A 21,205-nucleotide genomic window follows, 5' to 3' on the forward strand; every position below is an offset into this window, starting at 1 on the left:
TAACCCTGCTGCAGCTCCTTCACCTTACTCCTGACGTGGTCAGGAGCACGGGCAGGGTGACCCCGGGCGGCCAGGCCCTCAGCCAGCCGAGCGAATGCATCCGCATTCCGCCTCTTGCACCCCATTACCTGGAGCACCTCCTCCTCGCTCCAGAGCCCCAGCAGGTCCCAGATCTTGGCCTCCGTCCAGGAGAGGCCCCGCTGCCTTTTCCCAGGCTGGCTGGATGCCTGGGAGCCCTGGCTCCCCCTGGGTGGGGTGCCCTGGGGGCGCTTGGGGGGCTGGTGGGCAGCCATCGCAGCGGGGGGGTGTCTTGGGGCTGAAGGGAGGCGTGCAGGCTGGCCGCGTGTCAGTGCTGCTGCCTGCACGTGCTCTCAGCTTCCTGCACAGGAAGGCGGGCGGGGGAGCTTTAAGGGGCTGCTGCACACGGCGACCATAGAGCTCAGGGGCTGGAGAGAGCATCTCTCAACCCCTCAGCTGATGGCCGCCATGGCGGACCCTGCTCTTTCGATGTTGCGGGATGCGGATTGGCTACACGTGCCCTACTTCGACATTCAGCGTCGAAGTAGGGCGCTATTCCCATCCCCTGATGGGGATAGCGACTTCGACGTCTCGCCACCTTACGTTGATGTCAACTTCGAAATAGCGCTTGCCCCGTGTAGACGTGGTGGGCGCTATTTTGAAGTTGGCGCAGCTACTTCGAAGTAGCTGGCACGTGTAGACCCGGCTTTTGTCAGATACATCCACAAAAGCTTATTCCCATAATAAATCCGACAAAGTGGTTTTTATCTACCAAATCTTATGCCCAAATAAATTGGTTAAATCTTTAAGGTGCCACCAGACTCCTCATTGGTTTTGCAGATATGGACTAACACAGCTACCCCTCTGAGACTTGTATATTTATCTACAGGCTAATAAACCAGGTGGTAGGGGAGCTAGATGCTGCTCTACATAAAAGAGCGAGGCATCCTAGAAGGAAAGGAATATGTATGTCCAGGAATTGAGGTATGTCACTGCTCTGGGTGGCATCCTCCTCCTGACGGAAGACCACTGATGTTGCTGAGGCAGCCATGCACCCTGACGACACAGCCAAACAGATGACAGACCAGATGCAAGATTAGGGCCATAAAATGGTGACCTGTGACAAACACTTGGATGGAAGCTTTGGCTCTCCATGCTGAAATTCCCCTGGCAGAGATTAAGGGAGCCCATGCTAAAATGCTTGAAGGGTTTCACCACAACTCAAAAGGGACAATTATAACATAATTTGGAGGTTCAGAATAAAACTTACATTTGTTCAGCTTTGCTCAGGTTTGGTACGAAAAGCACCTGCAATGACATGAGATCCTGGGAAAAGCGTGCAACGCACTCATTTCTAAAATCTCTGCCCTTAGTTTTCTTTACCTTCTTGACACATTCTTGAGGATGAAACACTGGGTAAAACATTACATGGGTGCTCAGTGGAACTGCAATGTGAAAAAACACCTGTCTAAGAATGACTCACTCAAATGTTTGCCATCATCCTTCAGTAGGTTTGGAGACAAAACAAGCTGCTTGGAAACTATTGTGCCCCTGAAGTGACTCTTCATTCACGTTCTTAGCCTCGGTTTGTTTTCACACTTGTTCCGAATGTTAGCTGTGAGGCCGCTCTTCAGGAGCAGACTGCAAAGGGCTTTAGAAGGAAGGGCATCATCGTTGTCATCAGCCCTGTTTTCCCAATGAGAGAGGTGATCACCTACTGGGCCTCTGGGAGAGGCTGTTAGCCGATGGTCATGTGAGATGCCGCTGTGCCCTTGTGTTAATATGAGATATTACCTGCCAGCGCAGAGCTCACCAGTGACCAGGCTAAGAGCCGCGGAAAAGCAGCTAGGTTCTTTTGTTTTGTGTTCGGGGTAGCCAGTAACAGGGGGAGCCAGGTTACCACTTAATCAGTTACTTTGTTTATTTACCTAACAAAGTAATCTCCTACTGTTACAATGTTGCTTTAATTGTTACCTAGCGAGTTAAGCTCTTGTGGTTACAAGGTTCATACTTTGATTACAAATAGCTCGTGTGCACTCTCATTCATAGATCTATATTTGTTAAATGCGCGCAAAGGAAATAAAAAGTAAAATACCTAGCAGGTCTTATCCTCACCCTGCATTACCAATGTGGCTTGGCCCGTTTCCCTCAATCCCTTGGGAAGAAGTCCTTTGTCCTTTTTTTCCAGGAGTTGAGCATCCTCGAGGACCTGGGGAGACCCCCACTCTCCTGTCCGGCAGGAAAGATGATTGGAGCTCAAATAGGGGGTCTGCCGGACTCCTCTTTATACCCATTGGGTCACGTAGGCTTCTTCCTTGGTTTAATTGAATTAAGCTGTCTGATGCTGGCTCTCACAGGCAGTTCAAGGGTGTAGTTCACACCTGTGAGGTAGAGACAATTAAGGGCATTTGTGTTTTAATGGGCCGGAGATTTTGAATGGTAATTAGCCAAGGGCAGTCTGAGGCCCCGCTGTTAATTAGCCCATTGTTCTTTGCTCCGGAGCTTCAAAGGCCGTGGCTAAAATAAGCCCATCTGTGCTCTCCGGCATTCCAGGGCTGGGCTATTCCTTTTAACCCTTTCGTGCTCTGAAGCACCTAGGGAAGGCAAGACGGAGTAGAGGAAAAAGGGGGGGGCGGGCTCTGTCTGGCTACAGAGGCAGAGCTAGAACTCCTGTATCCAAATTCTGTGCACTCACCTTGAGGCCAACCCCCTCAGGTGTACAGAACTCTGACTGCTGACCCAGCTAGTGCATTGACTCATGGGCTTTGGTCACCTTACTCGGGGTACCTTCCTGCTTCCACATGCTCTAGCCATCCTCAAGAACAGCTAACATTCACCCTAGCAGGGAGCTTGCACGCACAGTGGTCTCTGCGCCACTGCAAGCCCATCATTACCCCCAAATGAGTGAGTCTGAGGCACCAGAGCTGCCATGGAAGTGGCTGCCTCTGGGTTCTGGAAGCAAAAGGCTCTACACTGACTCTGAATAAGTGTAGCAAGTGGGTGTAGGCCTAGGGAGAGGGATGATGATGCTACATGAGGGGGGGTGTGTGTGTGTGTGAGTTGTGCATGCACGTCAGAGGGTCCCAGCTTTCCAGGAAGGTGTGTGTGGAAGGTGTGCTGCACTGATCCTGCCCAGAGACTGGCAGAGCAGCCGCGGACAGCCTGGATGCCATTCTCTGGTGGAGTGTTGGCCACATAGCCTTTTCCTTTGGAGAGCGCACTGTGATGGGTGAACTTCAGCCTGCGTGAATAATACTCTCGCATTGACTGATGGAATTTTTACCAACCCGTTTCATCTGCTTACAGGCCAATTGGGTAATTGCTGTTGCACGAGCAAGAGTAGCGAGGGCAGGTGGGTGCACAGGAATTTGCAGGGAGGGTGCTTTTTTTGGCAATATGGGGATCTCCCCTGTTCCCAGTGGGCCTTGTTCTTCTCCCACCTCCCTGGGCTTGCCCGCTGGCCCTGCCTCGCCCCTCCCTACCCCTCTGCAGCCATCCCCGGTGTGACGCCCCACCCCACTCCTTCACTCAGTCCAACACCCCTCTCCTTGCTCAAGCCACAGACCCCTCCCCACAAGGCTCCAACATCCCCCCCTCAACCCTAGCACAGACCCCCTCAGCCCAAACATCCCAACCCATCCTCGCTCGACACGAAGACCTCCATCCCCTCTCTGAATGACCCCCCGCCAACCCAGAGAGTCCCACCACCCCACCCCCATTCAGGCCTCCACCCCCTGCACTCAGCCCAAATCTTGCCGGCCCATTTGCAGACTGGGCTTTACTACAAGCAGTGTTGCTTTTGTGTGGGTACTTGCCAGTACTGAGTACCAGCACCTCGGCAGCCCCAGCCGTGGGACTGCATAGCGGGAAGGAAGCCAGCTGAGTACCAGCTCCAATTTTTTTTTTTGAACAAAACAAGCACTGAGTACAATGATGGTAAATAGACTAGTTTGTGTCTCAGGCTTACTGTGGCGTTAATACCATGCAGCCAATATGTCATAGGTGTCTAGTGTGTTCTTAGGACAATTAGGAGTTGGCCAAGTGGATCAGACCCACAGCAGCATGACCCAGGTGATGGCAGAAAATGCAATGTCAGTGCCACTAGTTTTTTCTTGGTTGGGTTTAGTAAGGAGGGGATTGTAGAACCACAGAACACTAGAATTGGAAGGGACCTTGAGAGGTCATTGGGTCCAGTCCCCTGCCCTCAGGGCAGGACCGTCCCCTATAACAGTCTGTCAAACCCACTCTTAAATATCTCTGCTCAGTGGGAAAACGGAGGGGACAGGGCACGGGAGAAGAGGATAAGAGGGGCAGGTGCAAAATGACGCAGAGTCAAGAGAGACTGAGAACAGGCAAGCAAGGGTTGCAGCAAACTCCACAGGGCAGAGAAAATCCAGTCCAAACTGCAGCAAGTTCTCTGGATATCTAAAGATTTCTGCCTAGGAGGAGCAGCCACCCACAAACTGTGTTAGGGACATGCTGGTGTGGGGTAGGAGGAGGGAGAGGCCTCCACAAGGTCCTTGCATCCCCACAGTGGGTGTGTGCATGACTCCTCTGCACAATTCTGGGTCCCAGGGCTGTTGCAGCGGGGTGGGGGTGGGTGTGTCCCAGCTAGGCCCTTTTCCTTCCCCCAGTGCAGGAGTCCTGGCTTTGGCCGCTTCTCCCCCTACCACCTGGAGACTTTCTTTGGTTAATGTTATTTTGTGAGGGGGCATTTTTCAAAGGGGTTTTCATCTTATTTTTTAAAACAGGGGGCTTAAGTAAAGTAATTTCACCTTAAATATAACTAGACACTTTAAATGATGCACACAGGAACACAGGATGAATTGTAGGAGTTGAGTTTTTAAAAAGAACTCACTTTTTATTCACAAAATTTGCACAATGTCCATACCAATTCTTATGTAAAACTGCTATTCTAGGTAACAACATGGAGGCAAATTCACTCAAAATGCCTGTATATGTGTGAGGACTTGTATAAAAAAGCATACGTCAGCGGTATAACACACAGTACAGTTTGGACCGGGAGGTCAGCAACCTTTCCAAGGCAGAGTGCCCGAGTTTGACCTTTGGACCCCTGTGTAGGGTCTGAGTGCTGGTGACACTTTTTAACATCACTTGTTGGTCTTACCTATGACAGCTTCACTAATAAGCGGTAAAGCTCTGCATCTTAATTTAGTTAGGTAGTGGATGGTAGCATTAGCTGGTCTTTTGTTAATCCACATGCAGCATGGCTTTGGGCAAGCTCCCAGCTGCATGGGGGAGCAGGGGTAGGGCTGAGCGCCCACCTTGTATGCTGATAAAAATCAGCTCATGCCACTCTGGGCACCCGTTCTGGGTGGTGCTGACTCCTGGTTTAGACTCTGGAGCACCCCACGCTCTTACGTACGCCATGTTTCAGTTTTTCTTGAAAACTGAAATCACTCTGGCACACTAAACAAACAATTATTGCATGCCAAGACGTGGTTCTAACAAACCTTATGCCAGTAACTGGATTGAGGCCAGTACAGTAAATATGATAATCCTTGAGTATGCCAAGATTTCAAACACGTTTTACAATGACTGTTGATCCTCCTCCCCTCCTTCTGCCCACGTGGGGCTCCCTATTGGTGCTGATGAAGAGCAAGAAAAGCAGAGCTTAGCACCATGCAGGCATGTGTTATTGACACTGATTTATAATACTATGAAATGACTGTTACACTAGGCTAGGTTTCACTTCTCAAACATTTTCTTTCTTTCTGAGTTTCTTTTGTTTTTTGGCTCATTATATTAAAAAAACAATAGACATCCAGAGGCAGGACTGAAAAGCTTATGGCATATGTATTGTAAGGTGCTAGCTTATTTTTAAGTGCACATCTGTTCAGCTTAAAAGAGTGGCCTTTTAATGTTCCAGCATTTGTCAGTTTTGCTTGTAACTGTGTGAGACACGGCGGTATCTCTACAGAGCATCTTGATCCCCAGTAGACTGTGTGTAGAATGAACCAGAAGATTCAGTGGGGAAAGTGGCGAGAAGCCCACAGCGTTTAAAAAGCATTCCAGGCACTGGCCAGTTCTTAAAGAGCAGCTTCACGTACTTCTTAAATTTTTCCCCCATGAAGAAATAGATAATGGGATTGAGAAAACAGTGAAAAAAGGCCAGTGTTTCTGTCACTTGTATTGCATAGTCCAGAGTTTTGCTGACTTGACAACTTGCAAGGACACCCAGGTCTACCAGCGACAGTAAAAAAAGCACAATGTTGTAAGGGCTCCAAAAAACAAAAAATACAATCATGACAGCAAAGATCATCCTCACAGCCTTATTCTTTTTCTCACTTCTACAGTACAGCAAGGTTTTAATGATCATCGAGTAGCAAAAAATCATAACCACCGAAGGGATAATGAGCCCCAGTATATTGACTTGCAAAGAGAAGAAAAACCTCCAGTTTGTGGAATTGTCAGGGTATCGTGGTTTGCAGGTGGTATAATTGCGTTCCTTGTAAGATTCGTTAAATATCAGCTCTGGAGCTGAGGCAAAAATGGCCACTAACCATACAATGAGACTGGTAATGATGCCATAGGTGACAGTTCTTGCTCTCAAGGCAAGCACAGCATGCACTATTGCTAGATATCTGTCTATGCTCATGAGCATAATAAAAAATATCCCACTGTAAAACCCAACCAGATAGATCCAAGAAATGATTTTACACAACCCGTCCCCGAAAACCCACTGGTCTGCTGCATAATAAGACCAGAAGGGAAGGGAGAAAACAAACAGCAAATCTGAGATTGCCAGGTTGAGCAGAAAAATGTCAGTCATGCTCTTCAGCCTCTTGTATTTGAACAGAACCAAAATGACTAGGGTGTTGCCTACCAAGCCAAGCAGGAATACCAGAGAGTAAAGCGTGGGCAGAAAATGTGATCCAAAATTCTTGACGCCTTCTTTAGTGCAAGGAGCCGCAGACACGTCGTAATTGTCGCTATATTCATATAGAGTAGCGTCAAAATACAATTCTGTGGTTGTGCTGTTCATCTTCCACATCCTGAAAGCATCAGGTATAAATGCTATTAGATTCTCTGGAGGGAGGTAACAATCTTTACCTAAAATAGGGGTCACACTGAACCAGGATCACCAAACAAGGGTTTGAAAAGAACTTGACTAAAAGCGAAGTCTTTAGTGTTGTAATGCAAGTCTCATCTGGTGTTTGAAACTCTAGGTTTCTGGTGGAGCCAGGCCTAAGATACTTAATCTACAAACTCATACAGGCAGCAATGGGGAGCATTCTCTACAATTTTAAGTTACACTCCCAGCATTATTCCATGTTACATAAAAGTTTAGGGCATGAAGTGCAGCCGTTTTCAATAGAAGCTAAAAGTAGAAGGCAAGAAGTGGAATTTGATTAGCAAAGTAAATCATAGAAATCCTTCAAGCCTTGGAACCAAATCATAGGGACGGAAATCCTACTCCCAAAAAAGTAAATGACAAAACTCTGATTAACTTCAATAGAGTCAGCATTCCATCCATGGTATTTACTCAGGCACACATTGACTGAGGAGCTAATAACAAATAAGCAAGGACCTCAGCATCTGACTCTTTTTCAATGCACTCCTTTTCTGTGCAATGCTTATGAATATCAGCAAAATCACTCCCTTGCTTAATAGACACAGCATTTAACTTGCTGTCCAGAAAACCTGTATGCATTTTAAATACCATTGTCTCTTTCTTCAGCAGCCCAATGACAGGAATTTGTCACATTATATGCATGTTCTCTTTTAATAGGTTTATTGTAATTGCTTTATTTTAAGGTTACACTGCTGAGTTGGTGAACACAGCATAAAAAGCCTGCATGCATACATGTGTGTATGTAGCACTAGCATTATTCACCCAACCATTTTCCATCTTTTTGACAAAGTGAATTTAATCTCGCTACATTTTTGGAGGCCAGTAAGTAACCCCATTCGTGGAAAAGAAGAAAGTGAAACAGAGCAGGATTAAGTGACTTGTCCAAGATTGCACAATGAGTTTTGCTAGGACCAGGGAAAGAATCTATAACGACTATTTCCACAGGTTATGCTTCAGTCACAACAGCTGATGCCTTCCCACCCTGTAGTCGTGTCTATTTCAGCTAGAAACTTACTTTTTAAGTTGAAGAGCAAATTACAGAAAACACCAATGGGGAGTGGGGGGAAAACAGTTTTAAACCAGTGCTCTAGCAAATACTCTCACACTTTGCCTAGACACTGAATAACTCAATAATTAGGAGTCATTGTTGCTAGATTGACACATTTTAGTTCATTTAAAAATGCAAATTCTACCCTTTTGTAATAAAAAATAACAAACATTTTTGATTATTCCCATGTTTGAAAATTGGTAAATTTTAAAGTGAGCCATAGAGAGAAAACACATTAAAGGACACGAACCACTGAATAACCATAAATATATATAACAAACATATAAAACACACAAAGTCACTGCTTCTGAATTATATGTTATAAATTGTACCTTTTTTTCTCCTCCTTTGTAACTGAGCTGAAGAAACACTTCGCCTGAAAGAGCAGAATGTACTGTTTTCTGACTGAGCAAGTGACTTGCTCACTGCACGAGTGAATGTGATGTGGCATAATTGGAAAGGAAATACAAGGTGTGCTTTGGGGAGTCCAACCCAGAGACATCATATTTTTACGATAGTGAGATGAGATAATGTGCCTTCAAATATATGCATCGAAACTACCACCACTGTCTTGTGAATGCCACGAGGCAGGGATTACTGGTTCTTAATCCTTCTAGCTTTCACCTTTTCCACCTGCTGATTGTCTTATGCTCGTGTCTCAGACAGAATTTACTTGAACGCAGCTGCTCCTTTGTTTTAATTTCTCCCAGCTATTTTCTCAAGGGCCAAGGTCATGAAAGGGTCAAGGCCACGAAAGGTTCATGTGATTTTCTCGATGTGAATGCTGCATTGCCCCCCAAGAGGACCAGACCTCTGAAAAGTGACTGCAGCATCAGTTAGTTAGCAGCTGAAAGGTGTGTCTCTAGTATCCTCTTTCAGCTGTTTACAAATCTGTTTGGTTTTATTGATGCACACGGGCTTTTCTGCCTTTGGTTTTTGCATAATTCGCTAAAGCAGGGGTTTTCCAATGCCTTCCATGTGCCTTCAATGTCTTAAGAAGAAGATTGTGTCCTTGTTCACCTAGCACGGCAATTCAAAAGCATTGATTGACTCCCTTGTATTTATGATGTTACAGATCACTTTCCTCTCCTTTACAAGGTCATCAGATTACTTTGGCTGCTACAAGAATTGCTTAAGTGGAAAACACTGAGAAATTACTATGTCTAACTGATTTTAATGTAATATGTTGTGATCGAATGCACCCCTGCATTCACTCCTTATTGTCTTGTGCAATAATCTGTGTCCAACATGTACCTAGTGAAGTAACATCTGAAAACTGATAACTTACTGGTCATTCATGGCATGGTGAAATGTGAAGTTATGAATTCCCCCACATGCTCAAATCCTTGCAGCCCCGATTAGGCAGGAGTGGTTAACGTTAACTAGAATTATATGCCCTGGAGTTACATCTCTTGAGTCAGCCCGGCATAACTGAGAGTGGCCACACTGTAACATAACATGCAGGTTGCTGCATCCACTTTGGCGCTGCATTCCCTTGCATGTGGCACTAAGACTTGTGGAGACACATCCCGGCATTTGTAGCATTGCAGTAAGCCGAACCACGCCAGTACAAATGTTAACAGAGTCTCATGAGGGGAGTTAAAAACCTTTACTTATTTTAAAGGGCACTTTGAAACAGAGTCACCAAGTTCTTTGGAAAGAACTTGAAGAATTATAATGAAATCTTTGCCGTTCTAATGTTAAGTGGTTAAGATTAGTCACAACAAGTGAATCATGATCATATGACACAAAAGACATTGAAACCCTCTATCAGGACAGAGGAAGAGACCATGACAAGAAAACTCCACTTTTGGACCTGAGAGTTTTGCTCAGAAGTTCTGACCAGATCTCCAAGGACCTTTCTCTCCTACCTGACACAGATCACTACCCTGGAACAGGCCTGACTGTAGCATCTGAGACCCCAAAGGAGTGGAAGCATGAGAGTCTGCTGGCAAAAGGTGGGAAAAAGGAGACTAGAGATGTCAAGGCAGCAGGAGAGAGGATCCACAGGGTGCTGAGAGAAGCTCAAGCAATACAGCTCAAAATTCTGAAGCAGTAAAAAGAATTTCTCCATTCAGTAAGTAGGTCTTCCAGCACCACACCCCCCAGCTTGTAACACAAGGGAGTGAAAGTCTTCCCAACTTACCAAGAGGCTTACTGCCTAGAAGAGTTCAGGGGGAATGAACTGTGGGATTCGGAAGTTCCCAGATGGTAAGTGGATGTAGCTTCTTGGTCAGGTGAAAGGGAAAGGCAGAACAAGTGTCTCATAAGGGTAATGCTTTGGTGTATAACAAATTTAAATAAAATATATTTAAAAAGTTTCAGGCTACCCTGAAACCCATTGATTGAAGTATAGAGATCCTAAAATGTGTGACCATGTCATTCACGTTGAACATGTGCACAAAAATGTAATTGCAGCAAGGGAGGTTTAGATTGGACATTAGGAAAAATGTCCTAATTGTCAGGGTGGTTAAACACTGGAATAAATTGCCTACAGTGATTGTGGGATCTCCATCACTGGAGATTTTTGAAAGCAGATTAAACATACACGTGCCGGAGATGATAATACTTAGTTCTGCCATGAGTGCTGGGGACTGGACTAGCTGACCTTTCAAGGTCCCTTCTACTTCTGTGATGGTACAGCTGTGATCGAGGGCCGCCTTCAGTTTAGCTATAGGCAAATTAAGTGTCAGCGTATCTTTAGTCACTGCTGCTTAAATGTCACAGGATTTGGCAAATTTGCTGAAAGATTGCCCCATGCTTGATGCAGAAAGTAATACTGCCATGACACTGATTGTCATGCAGATTTTGTAACTCTAATTGATGATGTTTAATTTAAAAAAGTAATTTTCAATTAGCTTTTTGTCTACAAACTTAAAATGTATGCGGTAGCCTTTATAAGCCTTAGTCCACACAACTGCAATATCTTGAAAACTACCAATGTGAAACGTGTACCGGGGCTGACAAGATTTCCCTGGGAAATTGTTGGAATAAAGTCTGGATACTGTATGTGAAGAAACAAAGGTTTATTACATCCAGCTGGTGGAGTGATTCTGAACTTGGTTGAGTTTCAGAATGCACTGACAGGCATCAGTTTGTGATTGGTTATATAGAGATCTGATACACAGAGCAAAGGATAGGAGCAGATAGTAAGGAAATGAGCATAATCAATGAACAATCAATGAGCAATCCATGTGAATTAACAAACAATCTGGGAGATACAAAGAGTTTCTGTGCACAGTTTACAGAACATTTTATCTACAAACAAGTCCTTTGAAGAGTTCAGTCCTCAACATTGATGTATAAAGTGGTGATATCTCGTCTGTAATACACTGGTGTGTAGAGCAGTGATGTCTCGTCTGGCGTCCTGATTTAATCTTCGTAGGGACGTGACCATTCGTGTTAGCTCTACAGAATCAAAGCAAGTGGGCAATGCAGAATCAAAGCAGAAGTTCGTGAAAGAATTGTGTCAGTTGCCCTTTAACTGTAGTCCAATTACCCTCCCCACAGGGTCCCTTCCTGGAGTGTGGCTGCCCAGGGACTTGTACACCAACTGGGATGCCCTCCCCAGATGGCTGGGGTTGAGAGGAGTTTACCAGACTCCATTTGGGAACAGTGGTTCTTAGCAAATATCATGGCCTACTTCAAACTTTTATCCTATAGAAATGTACTTGGCTAAAAATGATGCTAGACCTGTAGTCTCTCTCAGCTTCTGTATTAGCTGGTGCTCTGGCTGTAACACTCCTGGGGGGCTTGGAGAACTACTCTACAATATCTGCAGACACTGCCTTAATGCTTGGCAAAGCTACAGAGGTGACTTGCCTGGTCCTTTTAAGGGTATGCGTCTGACAGTACTTTTTAGCATCTCAGGTATGAGGCCCATGGAAATTCTGTTTAAGCCTGTCACTGGTTATGTCCACACCTAAATGTCCAGTGAAAGGGCATTCCTGGGCTAACGTCTGCACGCTGTCCTGTGTTTAACCAGCATGAGCACCCACTTGCAAATCTCACCACGATGTCTTGCTTTGCCCATGGGAATTGCTCATTACAACAAACCACCTTGGGGTGTGGGGAAAACAAACAAAAAAAAAAATCCAACCCTTCCCTTCCCTTCCCGAGCCACGTATTATCCTGAGCTGTAACCCTCTCTTGCAAGTTCATTAAGCTTATTACATCTTGTCCTAGTCTCAGATGTTAAGACCAAATATTTTCCCTCCTCCTCGTAACAGCCTTTCAAAATGAAAAAAGATTTTAAAGTCTCATGTTTTCCAGAACTTGGAGTTTGTTAAAGGAACTAAAACTGGGGAAGGCCACAATATTTAGTACCATAATTATTGGTATTGTTTATTAATTTGTACTGCAGTAGCCCATAGGTCAATAACCAGACTGGCCCTCACTCCGAGCTCTCAGTACTGAACAAAAAGGACAACCCAACAGCCCCTGCCTAAAAGAGACTTAAATTATATTTTGGTGTTTTCTTCTTTATTATTTGATATTTAATGCCAAGATCTTCAAAAGCAGTTGACCAAACTTAGGCTTCCAAATCCGTATTTAGGCCCAATGTAAGAGACCCAGTTTTCAAACCTGCTGAATTCAGCAGGAGCTTCTGGGTGCTCAGCACTGTTGGCAAATCAGGCCGTTTGTTTAGGGACCGAAATGTGGACTTAGGCCCTTTGGAAGATGCCGGCCTAGATGTCTCACTTTCAGAAAACCTCGGCCCAGCAGGAGCTTTAATTACGGTGCTTGGGAAAAAGCAGCCGATGGTGGCAGACTCTGCTCTCACTGGACTCAAGTCCTCACCTCAGCCTGCAGACGTGCAGTTCCACTGACTCCATGGCAGTTGCCTGAGTCATATCGCAAGCTTTTGCTGACGCTCCCTCACACCACTGAATGAGAATGGTTTGCTGCACATCTCCGCCTTCTAGAATAAACGTATGTTTCTCTTCATTGTTGCTAGGGTGCCACAAAGTTTACCGAGCTACATGACAGAAATCCCCAACATTTGACTCAGAAGTCAGCGTTGACATGACAGTGACTCCACTGTTTCTGCTGATTCTCAGACAGATTACAGGCCACTCCTGGCCCAGAAGGTCCCTGGGTAGCTGGTGTCAGAATTTAGCATTTTGGTTCTCCTCTCCTCACAGCAAGTTAATAACATCAATGGAATAAAACAGACGTGAGGGAACAGCCTGTTCCTTTGGGCTTAACGTACAGTACAACATAGTGCGGAAAAGACTGATCCTGCCTCATACCACGTGGTGTGTGCAGTATTCTCTCTGCACACCTTGTACCTCATTGGGATGGCTTCATGCTGTTGCTGTTAATCAGGCAAAACGGCTGTTGAAGAGCTGGGCTACACTGTAGCATTACTTTGGTGTAACTATGCCACTCAGGGGTGGGAATGACCCACATTTCTGAGTGAGGTAGTTATGCCCACCTCGCCCCGCCCTCCCACCTAGACCGTGCTGTCAACAGGAGAGGAGAGCGTCTCTCATGCACATGGCTACCACCTGCGAGGGAAGTGAATTTACTATGATGATGGGAGAGCTCTCTCCCACTGGCATAGAACATCTTCATTGGGCGAGCTCAAACTGGGTCTTGTGATACCTCACAGGGTTATTAGATGGGGGGGCACAAGCTGTCACCTTCGCCCCCGCGAGCCCCCTTTCATTCCCGTCATTTATAATAATGTTAAATATAAAAAAGTGTGTTTAATTTCTACAGACAGTCGCACTCAGAGGGGTGCTGTGTAAAGGGGGTGATGGATACAAAAGTTTGAGAACTGTGGGTCTGCATTAAAGTGCTACCGCGGCTGAAAGCTGTTGGCGTGTAGACTTACCCTGTGAAAAAGCCTCAGTAGCTACGTTTGTTCCAGAAACCGCTGGTGGTTTTGTCACCCTGCCACTGCCCAGCCTCACTGCACAATTGATGAGTCCAGCCACAGCCCTCCAGAGGCCCAAGCAATGAATGGAGCCCCAGTGGGAATCTTTGCTCCCGGCTCTGCAGTGCTTTCTTGCCACGACACCAAGTCCCCCCAACCCTTTGGAATGACTTTGGCATTGTGATGTGTGTTTGTTCCGCACCCTCCATCTTGCTCCTCCCCAGCCTAGTGCACCCCGTGCTCAGCCCCAGGGGAAGCTGTGGTGCTTCAGTCTTCTTAGCATAGGTACAATGTGCCTCAGCAGCACGTGCCAAGGAGTCCTCATAACATTTGGCCTCCTGGTTAGGGCATTAGCTTCCCTGGGGACAGGCCGGGTGCTGACAGGGAGTGTGAGGTGAATGCTGCTCCATGCCTCCCCCATCCTGCTCCACCCCATTACAGCTGGAAAGGTAGGTGTGGGTCACAGGGGCCCGAGCTGAGCTGGGAAAGCAGCAGCACAGAGGGAGGAGCTCCTACATCTCTCTTTCCTACTGGGTCCTGGCACTTTTGCTGAGGTTTTTTTGTTTCTCAACCAGTGGGATGTGACCCTGTGGCTCTTCCCTCCTGAGCCACCTGTGTGTGTGATCCTACGTGTGGGCAAATAGCCAATACCAAGTGTAATCACCCACGGGTGGACTCACCTGGGACCACTGGAGCTTGCTCAGTGCATGAGCCCCATGAACCACACCTAGGTGTGTGGGTTACATAAGAAAGGCCAATCTGGAGTTACTGGGTCACAGGAAGTGGGAGGTCCTTCCACTCATGTAAAAGAGCCAAAATCCACCCATGCATGTCCAATAACATGGGTCCTTTTCTCCAGCGCAGAGGTGCCAGCCCTGAAGTGCTGTCTAGAGTCTCCTCTGGAGAATTGGACTTTGCCTCCCTGAAGTACTCCAGGATATTGTAACTGGATGCTGCCCATAATGCTTCATCTCCCATTCCAAAGTACTGCTTAGAGTTTCTGTGGGCTGCTAAACCTTGAGCAAGTTCTCAATCTCTCTGTGCCTCACTTCCCCATCTGCAAAAAATGGGACTATTCCAATTCTACCTTCCTCGCTGTACTTTATTTCTATTCTCCCACCTTTAGTCTGCTTTGGGCAGGGCAAGGACAATCCCTTCCTTGGACAGTACTTAGCACTATGGAGCCCCAGTCTCACTGGGGACCCAGAGGCCCTACTGTAATAATAATGATAATAAACCACTGACATGCTCCAAATCAGAGGTGAATGAAATGAATCACTTACAATTTTTTGCCATTCCTCTAGTGTCAGATTCACTGGGTCCTTTATATATTTTAAAACATGAATTTAATGTGCAAGTAACAGCTCTGCTCCCTGAACTTCTCCAGCCATTGCAATAGTCACTGAACTTCTCTAGCCATCACATGAGCCATAGTCGCCAGCTTGACACCTTTTGCCTCTAGGTTATCATTGGTAATTATTTCCCCATAGGCCGGGATGCAGAAACATTTTTATAGAGGGGATGCTGACAGCCATTGAATCAAATTGTAAACCCAGCATATAATGGAATATACTTCAACCAAGGGGGCACTCCAATGCCCGTTTGTATCCTGAGTTTCAGCATCTATGTCCGTAAGTATAAAAAGAACTATCAGTTCTGAGAACATATCCATCTTGTGCTCCTCAGCACATCCTCACTGGCTGCTTTGCCTACTTTTATTCTTTGATTTTCCCTCAAACCACTCTAGAAGTAACACCTGTAAACATTAAATGTGATAGAAAAGATACAGTGGATAGAGCTGGTTGGAAAACGGACTTTCCATTCTGCGGGAAAGTCCTATACTTGAAATTTGTTGTTTTTTTTCTAAATGGGATCAAAAAGTCAAAATTTCCTGCAGAACAGAAACTCTAAAGCCGTTCTGAGCAACAGCAAAACATTCCATTTTTCATGATGTCACCTTTTTATTTCATGGTACATATTTTGCTGTGTAAAATTAAAACAAAAATAACCAAAATAGAGTCAAGAGAAATGTTTGGACATTATCAAAAGGAGAAATTCTAAATAATTCTTGTCATTTTCTCCAGCTGAAAATTTGGCCAATATTGGCACGTTCCCACAAAGTGCTTTGATTTTGATGAAACCGTGTTTCCCTCCAGAAAACTGTTCTGTCTGATTTTTTTCAGCCAGCTTTAACTCTGTGTACAAAAGTAACAGGCCAGTGGCTGCTGCTGTGCAGAGAGAAGATGCTGCTGATAAGTTGTGGAATGTTGCTAGAGATACGCTTCTGAGTCAATGTTCTATTGACATGTGTGCGCCCTCACCTCATTTCCCCTCCTCCGCCCCACACCTGTAGCATGAAGAGGGTTTCTTGCCAAATCACTGTGTTTTTGTTTCACCCGTATGTCTTTCTATTCCGAGAAATGCAGAAAAGGAGATTGCATAGATAGGGATACTGCAGAATACGAAGCTCATCTTGCTAAGCCTTCGGGTGCCGGCCGTCACGTTTGTAGATGCCTGCAGAGTTCGTTAGCTTTGTTCCTTTCGGTCTGTCATCATTGTGTCTTCTTTTCTGTTCTCCCTCCGTGGTTGTAGTTTCCCCTTTATTTTTAGTGAATACATTAAGAAAATTTATTATTTGCCCATCTTCTCATGCTCCTGTCCTAGGTGCTTTGGTAGCAAAACAGCCAGTCTTCTTGACATGTAGGTTATGGTCATCAGCCGTACGCTCAAAGTTGGCCACAAGCAAACTCAATGGATCAAGCCCAAGTTTCCACCTCTGGTTCTGCCTTGGGTAATCAGTCTAAACGTCACATGATTTTTCTCAGCGAAAACCAAATTCCATTATCAGTCCCAGAATATTGAATCTGTCAAAAGAGCACGCCCATCCTTTCTCATAAGGGTTGCAGAGTGTGGTCCGGAGAGAACACAGTGCTCCAATCTTGCTGTCCTGCTTGCAGGCTAGTATTATTACAACCATGGTAAATGAATTTGTCTGTGTGTTCGCCCAGCAGAGGGGGGGGCATTCCCTTCGTGACACAGCAGACGCTGTGTAAGGGGAGAGAGGAGCTGCTCATGCTGCGCCTCCCCCTTACAAAATTTCATGTGCCACACCCCCACTTTGTGCACCACTGGCATAGGTGACAGATCTTGCTCTCCAGGCAAGCACAGCATGAACTGTTGCCAGATATCTGTCTACACTCATGAGCGTAATAAAAAATATCCCAGTGTAAAACCCAACCAAATAGATCCACGAAATGATTTTACACAACCTGTCCCCAAAAACCCACTGGTCTGCTGCATAATAAAGCCAGAAGGGAAGGGAGAAAACAAACAGCAAATCTGAGATTGCCAGGTTGAGCAGAAAAATGTCAGTCATGCTCTTCAGCCTCTTGTATTTGAACAGAACTAAAATGACTAGGGTGTTGCCTCCCAAGCCAAGCAGGAATACCAGAGAGTAAATAAAGTGTGGGCAGAAAATGCGATCCAAAATTCTTGATGCTGTCTTTGCTGCAAAGTGCCAAAGAAAATACATAATATTCATGCTAGACACTATAGAGGCGTATAGTCTTTGCTGAAATCTGTGGTTGTGTTATTCATTTTCCACATCCTGAGAACAACAGGTAGAAACGCTATTAGATTCTCTTGGGGGGAGGTAACAATCTTTATCTAAAGTAGAGGCCACTTTGAAACAGTATCACCAAAGAAGGCTTTGAAAAGAACTTGTACTTCTTAGATGATGCTTAAAACTGACATTTTTGGTGGAGCCAGGTCTCGGTTAGCAGATTTATAAACCATCATAGGACAGAAATGTGGGGGCCATTCCCTGAAATGTTAAGGCCTCTCATTATGCATTGCTACATAAAACGCTGAGAAAAACCACTTCAAAGGGTGACTGGACTATAAAAGTGAGTGGCAAAAACACTGCCAGTCTTCTCTCCCTACTCATCTCTCTTTCTCTCTCTCTCTCTTTTGCATAAGAAGACAAAGGAACCAAACCTTTGACTTTCAGAAAAGATTCTGCTTTGAAATTTGGTCAGCAGTGTTGCTGAGAAACCTCACATTTGTACTGTCTTTGTGTTTTGTCAAAGCTGTAGTGCAAGTGTTCAGAAAATAAGCAACATGTGCTGGGTCATCATCTGAGAATGCTGTAACAGGAAATATATGGCAAAATGCTGGTAAAACAGAGCAGGAAACATAAAGTTTTCCCTGAATTAGTTCAGTCATAAACTTAACTAACATTATTTTTTTAACAGACATCACCACCATGGCAGGATGGTCTTCTGAAATGGTGGCCAAAGCATGAAGGGACATACAAATGTTCATGTAAATACTTTGCAATGCCTGCTACAAAAGGGCTATGCCTATTCTCACTTTCAGGTGACATTATAAATAAGAAGCACACAGAATACCAGTCATAGATGTAAATAAATTTATCTTAGCGATTGGCTGAATAATAAGTAGGACTGAGTGCACTGGTAGGCTCTAAAGTTGTACATTGTTTTGTTTTTGAATGTAGTTATGTAATAAAACAAATCTACTTTTGCAAGCTGCACTTTCAGCAGAAAGGGAGAGCACTTCAGTACTTGTACAAAGTGAATTGAAAATTACTGTATCTTTTGTTCATAATTTTATAGCAGAAATATGGGAATAAAAATACCAAGTGAATGTAACACATTTTGTATTCTGTGTTGTGATTAAAAACAATGTATTTGAAGATGTAGAAAAGCATCTGAAATATGTAACAAATTTTAAATTTTACTCTATTGTTTAACAATGCAATTAAAACTGTGATTAATCACAATTTGTTTTAAAATCACAATTAATTTTTGAGTTAATCATGTGTTAACTGTGATTAATCAACAGCCATACTTAAAATCTCTCTCTTTGTAGTAAAGTCAAACTTGTTTTAGTCTTTAATAAAAACTAATCCTGTAACATGTTTATACTAAACAGTTCAGGTATCTGTTAAGGTTACAAACTGTAGGATATTGTCCCTGACAGAGCAGGGTCAGGTCTGGGCAGTGAACAACATACATTTGCGGTTGCTGGAAATTTTGGACTGGAAGTGTATTGGAATAGCATTACCATATTTCCCTATGCTGAATCTGGAACATCTGATAAAATGCCTCGTATTCAGGCAAGTTCAGTGACGATCAGAACTCTGCAGTGCAACTGTGCAAATTAGCTTCAAGTTGCCGGAGCCCTGTTGGAAAGGAATACTGTGCATCTGGAGTCTTTTTATTTTCTTTCTTATCTTTAAGGTTTACATGGGGAGAGGTGATATACACACACACATTCCCTACAGCTCTCTCACATGGAGATGAGGGTGACCCAATGGATCTCACCCAAACATCCCTGTCTAGTCGTCTCTACCCTTCATGTTTGGCTGGGCCCCTGAATGGATCTCTCTCTGTTGTTACCTGGCAGTGCATTGTCTCAAGACGTGGGGGGCAGGCGATGTCACAGGCCACGCTCCTAAGATTTCTGTGGGAAGAACGTGGTAAGCAGCAGCCTTTCTGCACTATGCAGGAGGGAGGGGATGGGAGCTGTTTACAGCTAAAAGGAGATGGGGGTGAGGGTAGGAATGACCTGGACCATGTTTTTCCAGAGGTCACCTCTTTCCTCTCACTCACCGCTACTCCTCTAGCTTGAAGCAGTTAATCCCTTGCTGCCCTCACAGTGTAGTTTGCTGTTTAATGACCCCAAGCTCATTACGCTGGGTAGTAGGGTGGCACTGTCAAAGAGAGTAGGGTGACAGAGATAGGAAGGGGTAGTCTCTGTGACCTAGCAAGGGGAACTGCCTGTTCATTTTCAGAAGCCAAGGGCGTGTAGTGGTGGTGGTAGTGGTGGTTACAGCAGAGAAGCTATTGGGAAATGGGAGGAGCCTGGGTTTCATAGATCTTACAGGCACAAGGGACAGTTAAAACTCCTGTATAAGACAGGCGATAGCACTTCATCCACTGCTGCATCCAGTTACTGAGCTCAGTAACATCCAGTCTTCCCGTGAAGCCATCAAGGCTGTTTCTACACTTGCATTCTTCTTTCCCTTTTGCATTCCCTTTTTTTTATGGGAAGGAGTCTTCTGAAGATGGGGTTTACTTTTGAAAGAGCAGTGTCTACACTGGTTTTCTTCTTTCGAAAGAAGCAATTTTGAAATAAGAATATGCAAATGAGGTGTCAGACATGCAAATTTGTACATCATTTGCATTTTTGACTTACCTCATTTGCATACCTCTTTCGAAAGAGGAATGCACGTAGACACAGTCCAGGAGATGCTGAACCCTCACTTCCATCAGCAGTTTGTACCAGTGGTTAATCGCACTCGCTGCTAGGAATGTGTCTTATTTCCAGTTGAAATTTGTCTGGCTTTAACTCCCAGCCTCTACAACTTGTTATGCTTGCCCTTCCTAGACTGAAAGTCTACGTCTACACTAGCCCAAATGTGCTGATAGGAATAAGGGGATTTAGAAGTTCCCAGGTCCTTTCAAAAAAGTACCCTGTTTGGACGAGCCGCGCGGCAGCAAAAAGCAGCAATTTCAAAGAGCCGTGGCTGGCAACATGCTAATGAGGTGCTGAATATGCATTTCAGTGCCTCATTAGTAATCTTCAAAATGGCCATTTGCGTGGCCATTTTGAAGATTTGGGCTAGTGTAGACATGGCTAAAGAGACCTTTAGTACCTGGTATTTTCTCTCCAATGATAATTCTTACTCTAATAAAGACACCTCTTCTTCGTTTTGATAAACTCCACAGATAGAGTCCTGTACATTTCTCTCTGCAAGTCACTCTTTTTTTCAGCTTTTGTATAATTTTTATGTCTCTTTTCTGCACACTGCCCAAACATCCACTATCCTCTTCAAATTATGGACAATAGAGCTGCACAGCCGTTCAGTCTCACCGATCCTGTATATAGAGGTAAAAATCATCTGCCTACTCCTATTCACTGTTCTCCTGCTTATAGAACTAGGGATTACATTAGCCTTTTTTAGCTACAGCATCACATAGGTAGCTCCTGTGGGGTTGCTTATCTGCTATGCCCCTAATTCCTTTTTAAAGTCCTAGTTTCCAGGAGAGTATCTTCCATTCTGTATGTACGGCCTTTCTTTGTTCTTGGGTGTATGATTTGGCAGCTGGATGTATTAACACGTTTTGTTTGAACAAGT

General features: G+C 44.9%; 2 protein-coding genes across 2 annotated transcripts in view; one reads left to right on the top strand and one right to left on the bottom strand.

Moving 5' to 3' along the window:
• The window catches only part of GLB1 (galactosidase beta 1), a 152,213-nt gene that overhangs the window by 120,168 nt on the left and 10,840 nt on the right, over nucleotides 1–21,205 (top strand). The gene's annotated exons all lie outside the window — the stretch shown is intronic.
• Nucleotides 5,954–7,024, bottom strand: CCR4 (C-C motif chemokine receptor 4). Its single transcript, XM_074986069.1, has one exon. The coding sequence runs from the start codon at nucleotides 7,022–7,024 to the stop codon at nucleotides 5,954–5,956; it is 1,071 nt and encodes a 356-aa protein (XP_074842170.1).

This window comes from Carettochelys insculpta, chromosome 2 (assembly GCF_033958435.1).
Source record: "Carettochelys insculpta isolate YL-2023 chromosome 2, ASM3395843v1, whole genome shotgun sequence".
Classification (NCBI taxonomy): domain Eukaryota; kingdom Metazoa; phylum Chordata; order Testudines; family Carettochelyidae; genus Carettochelys; species Carettochelys insculpta.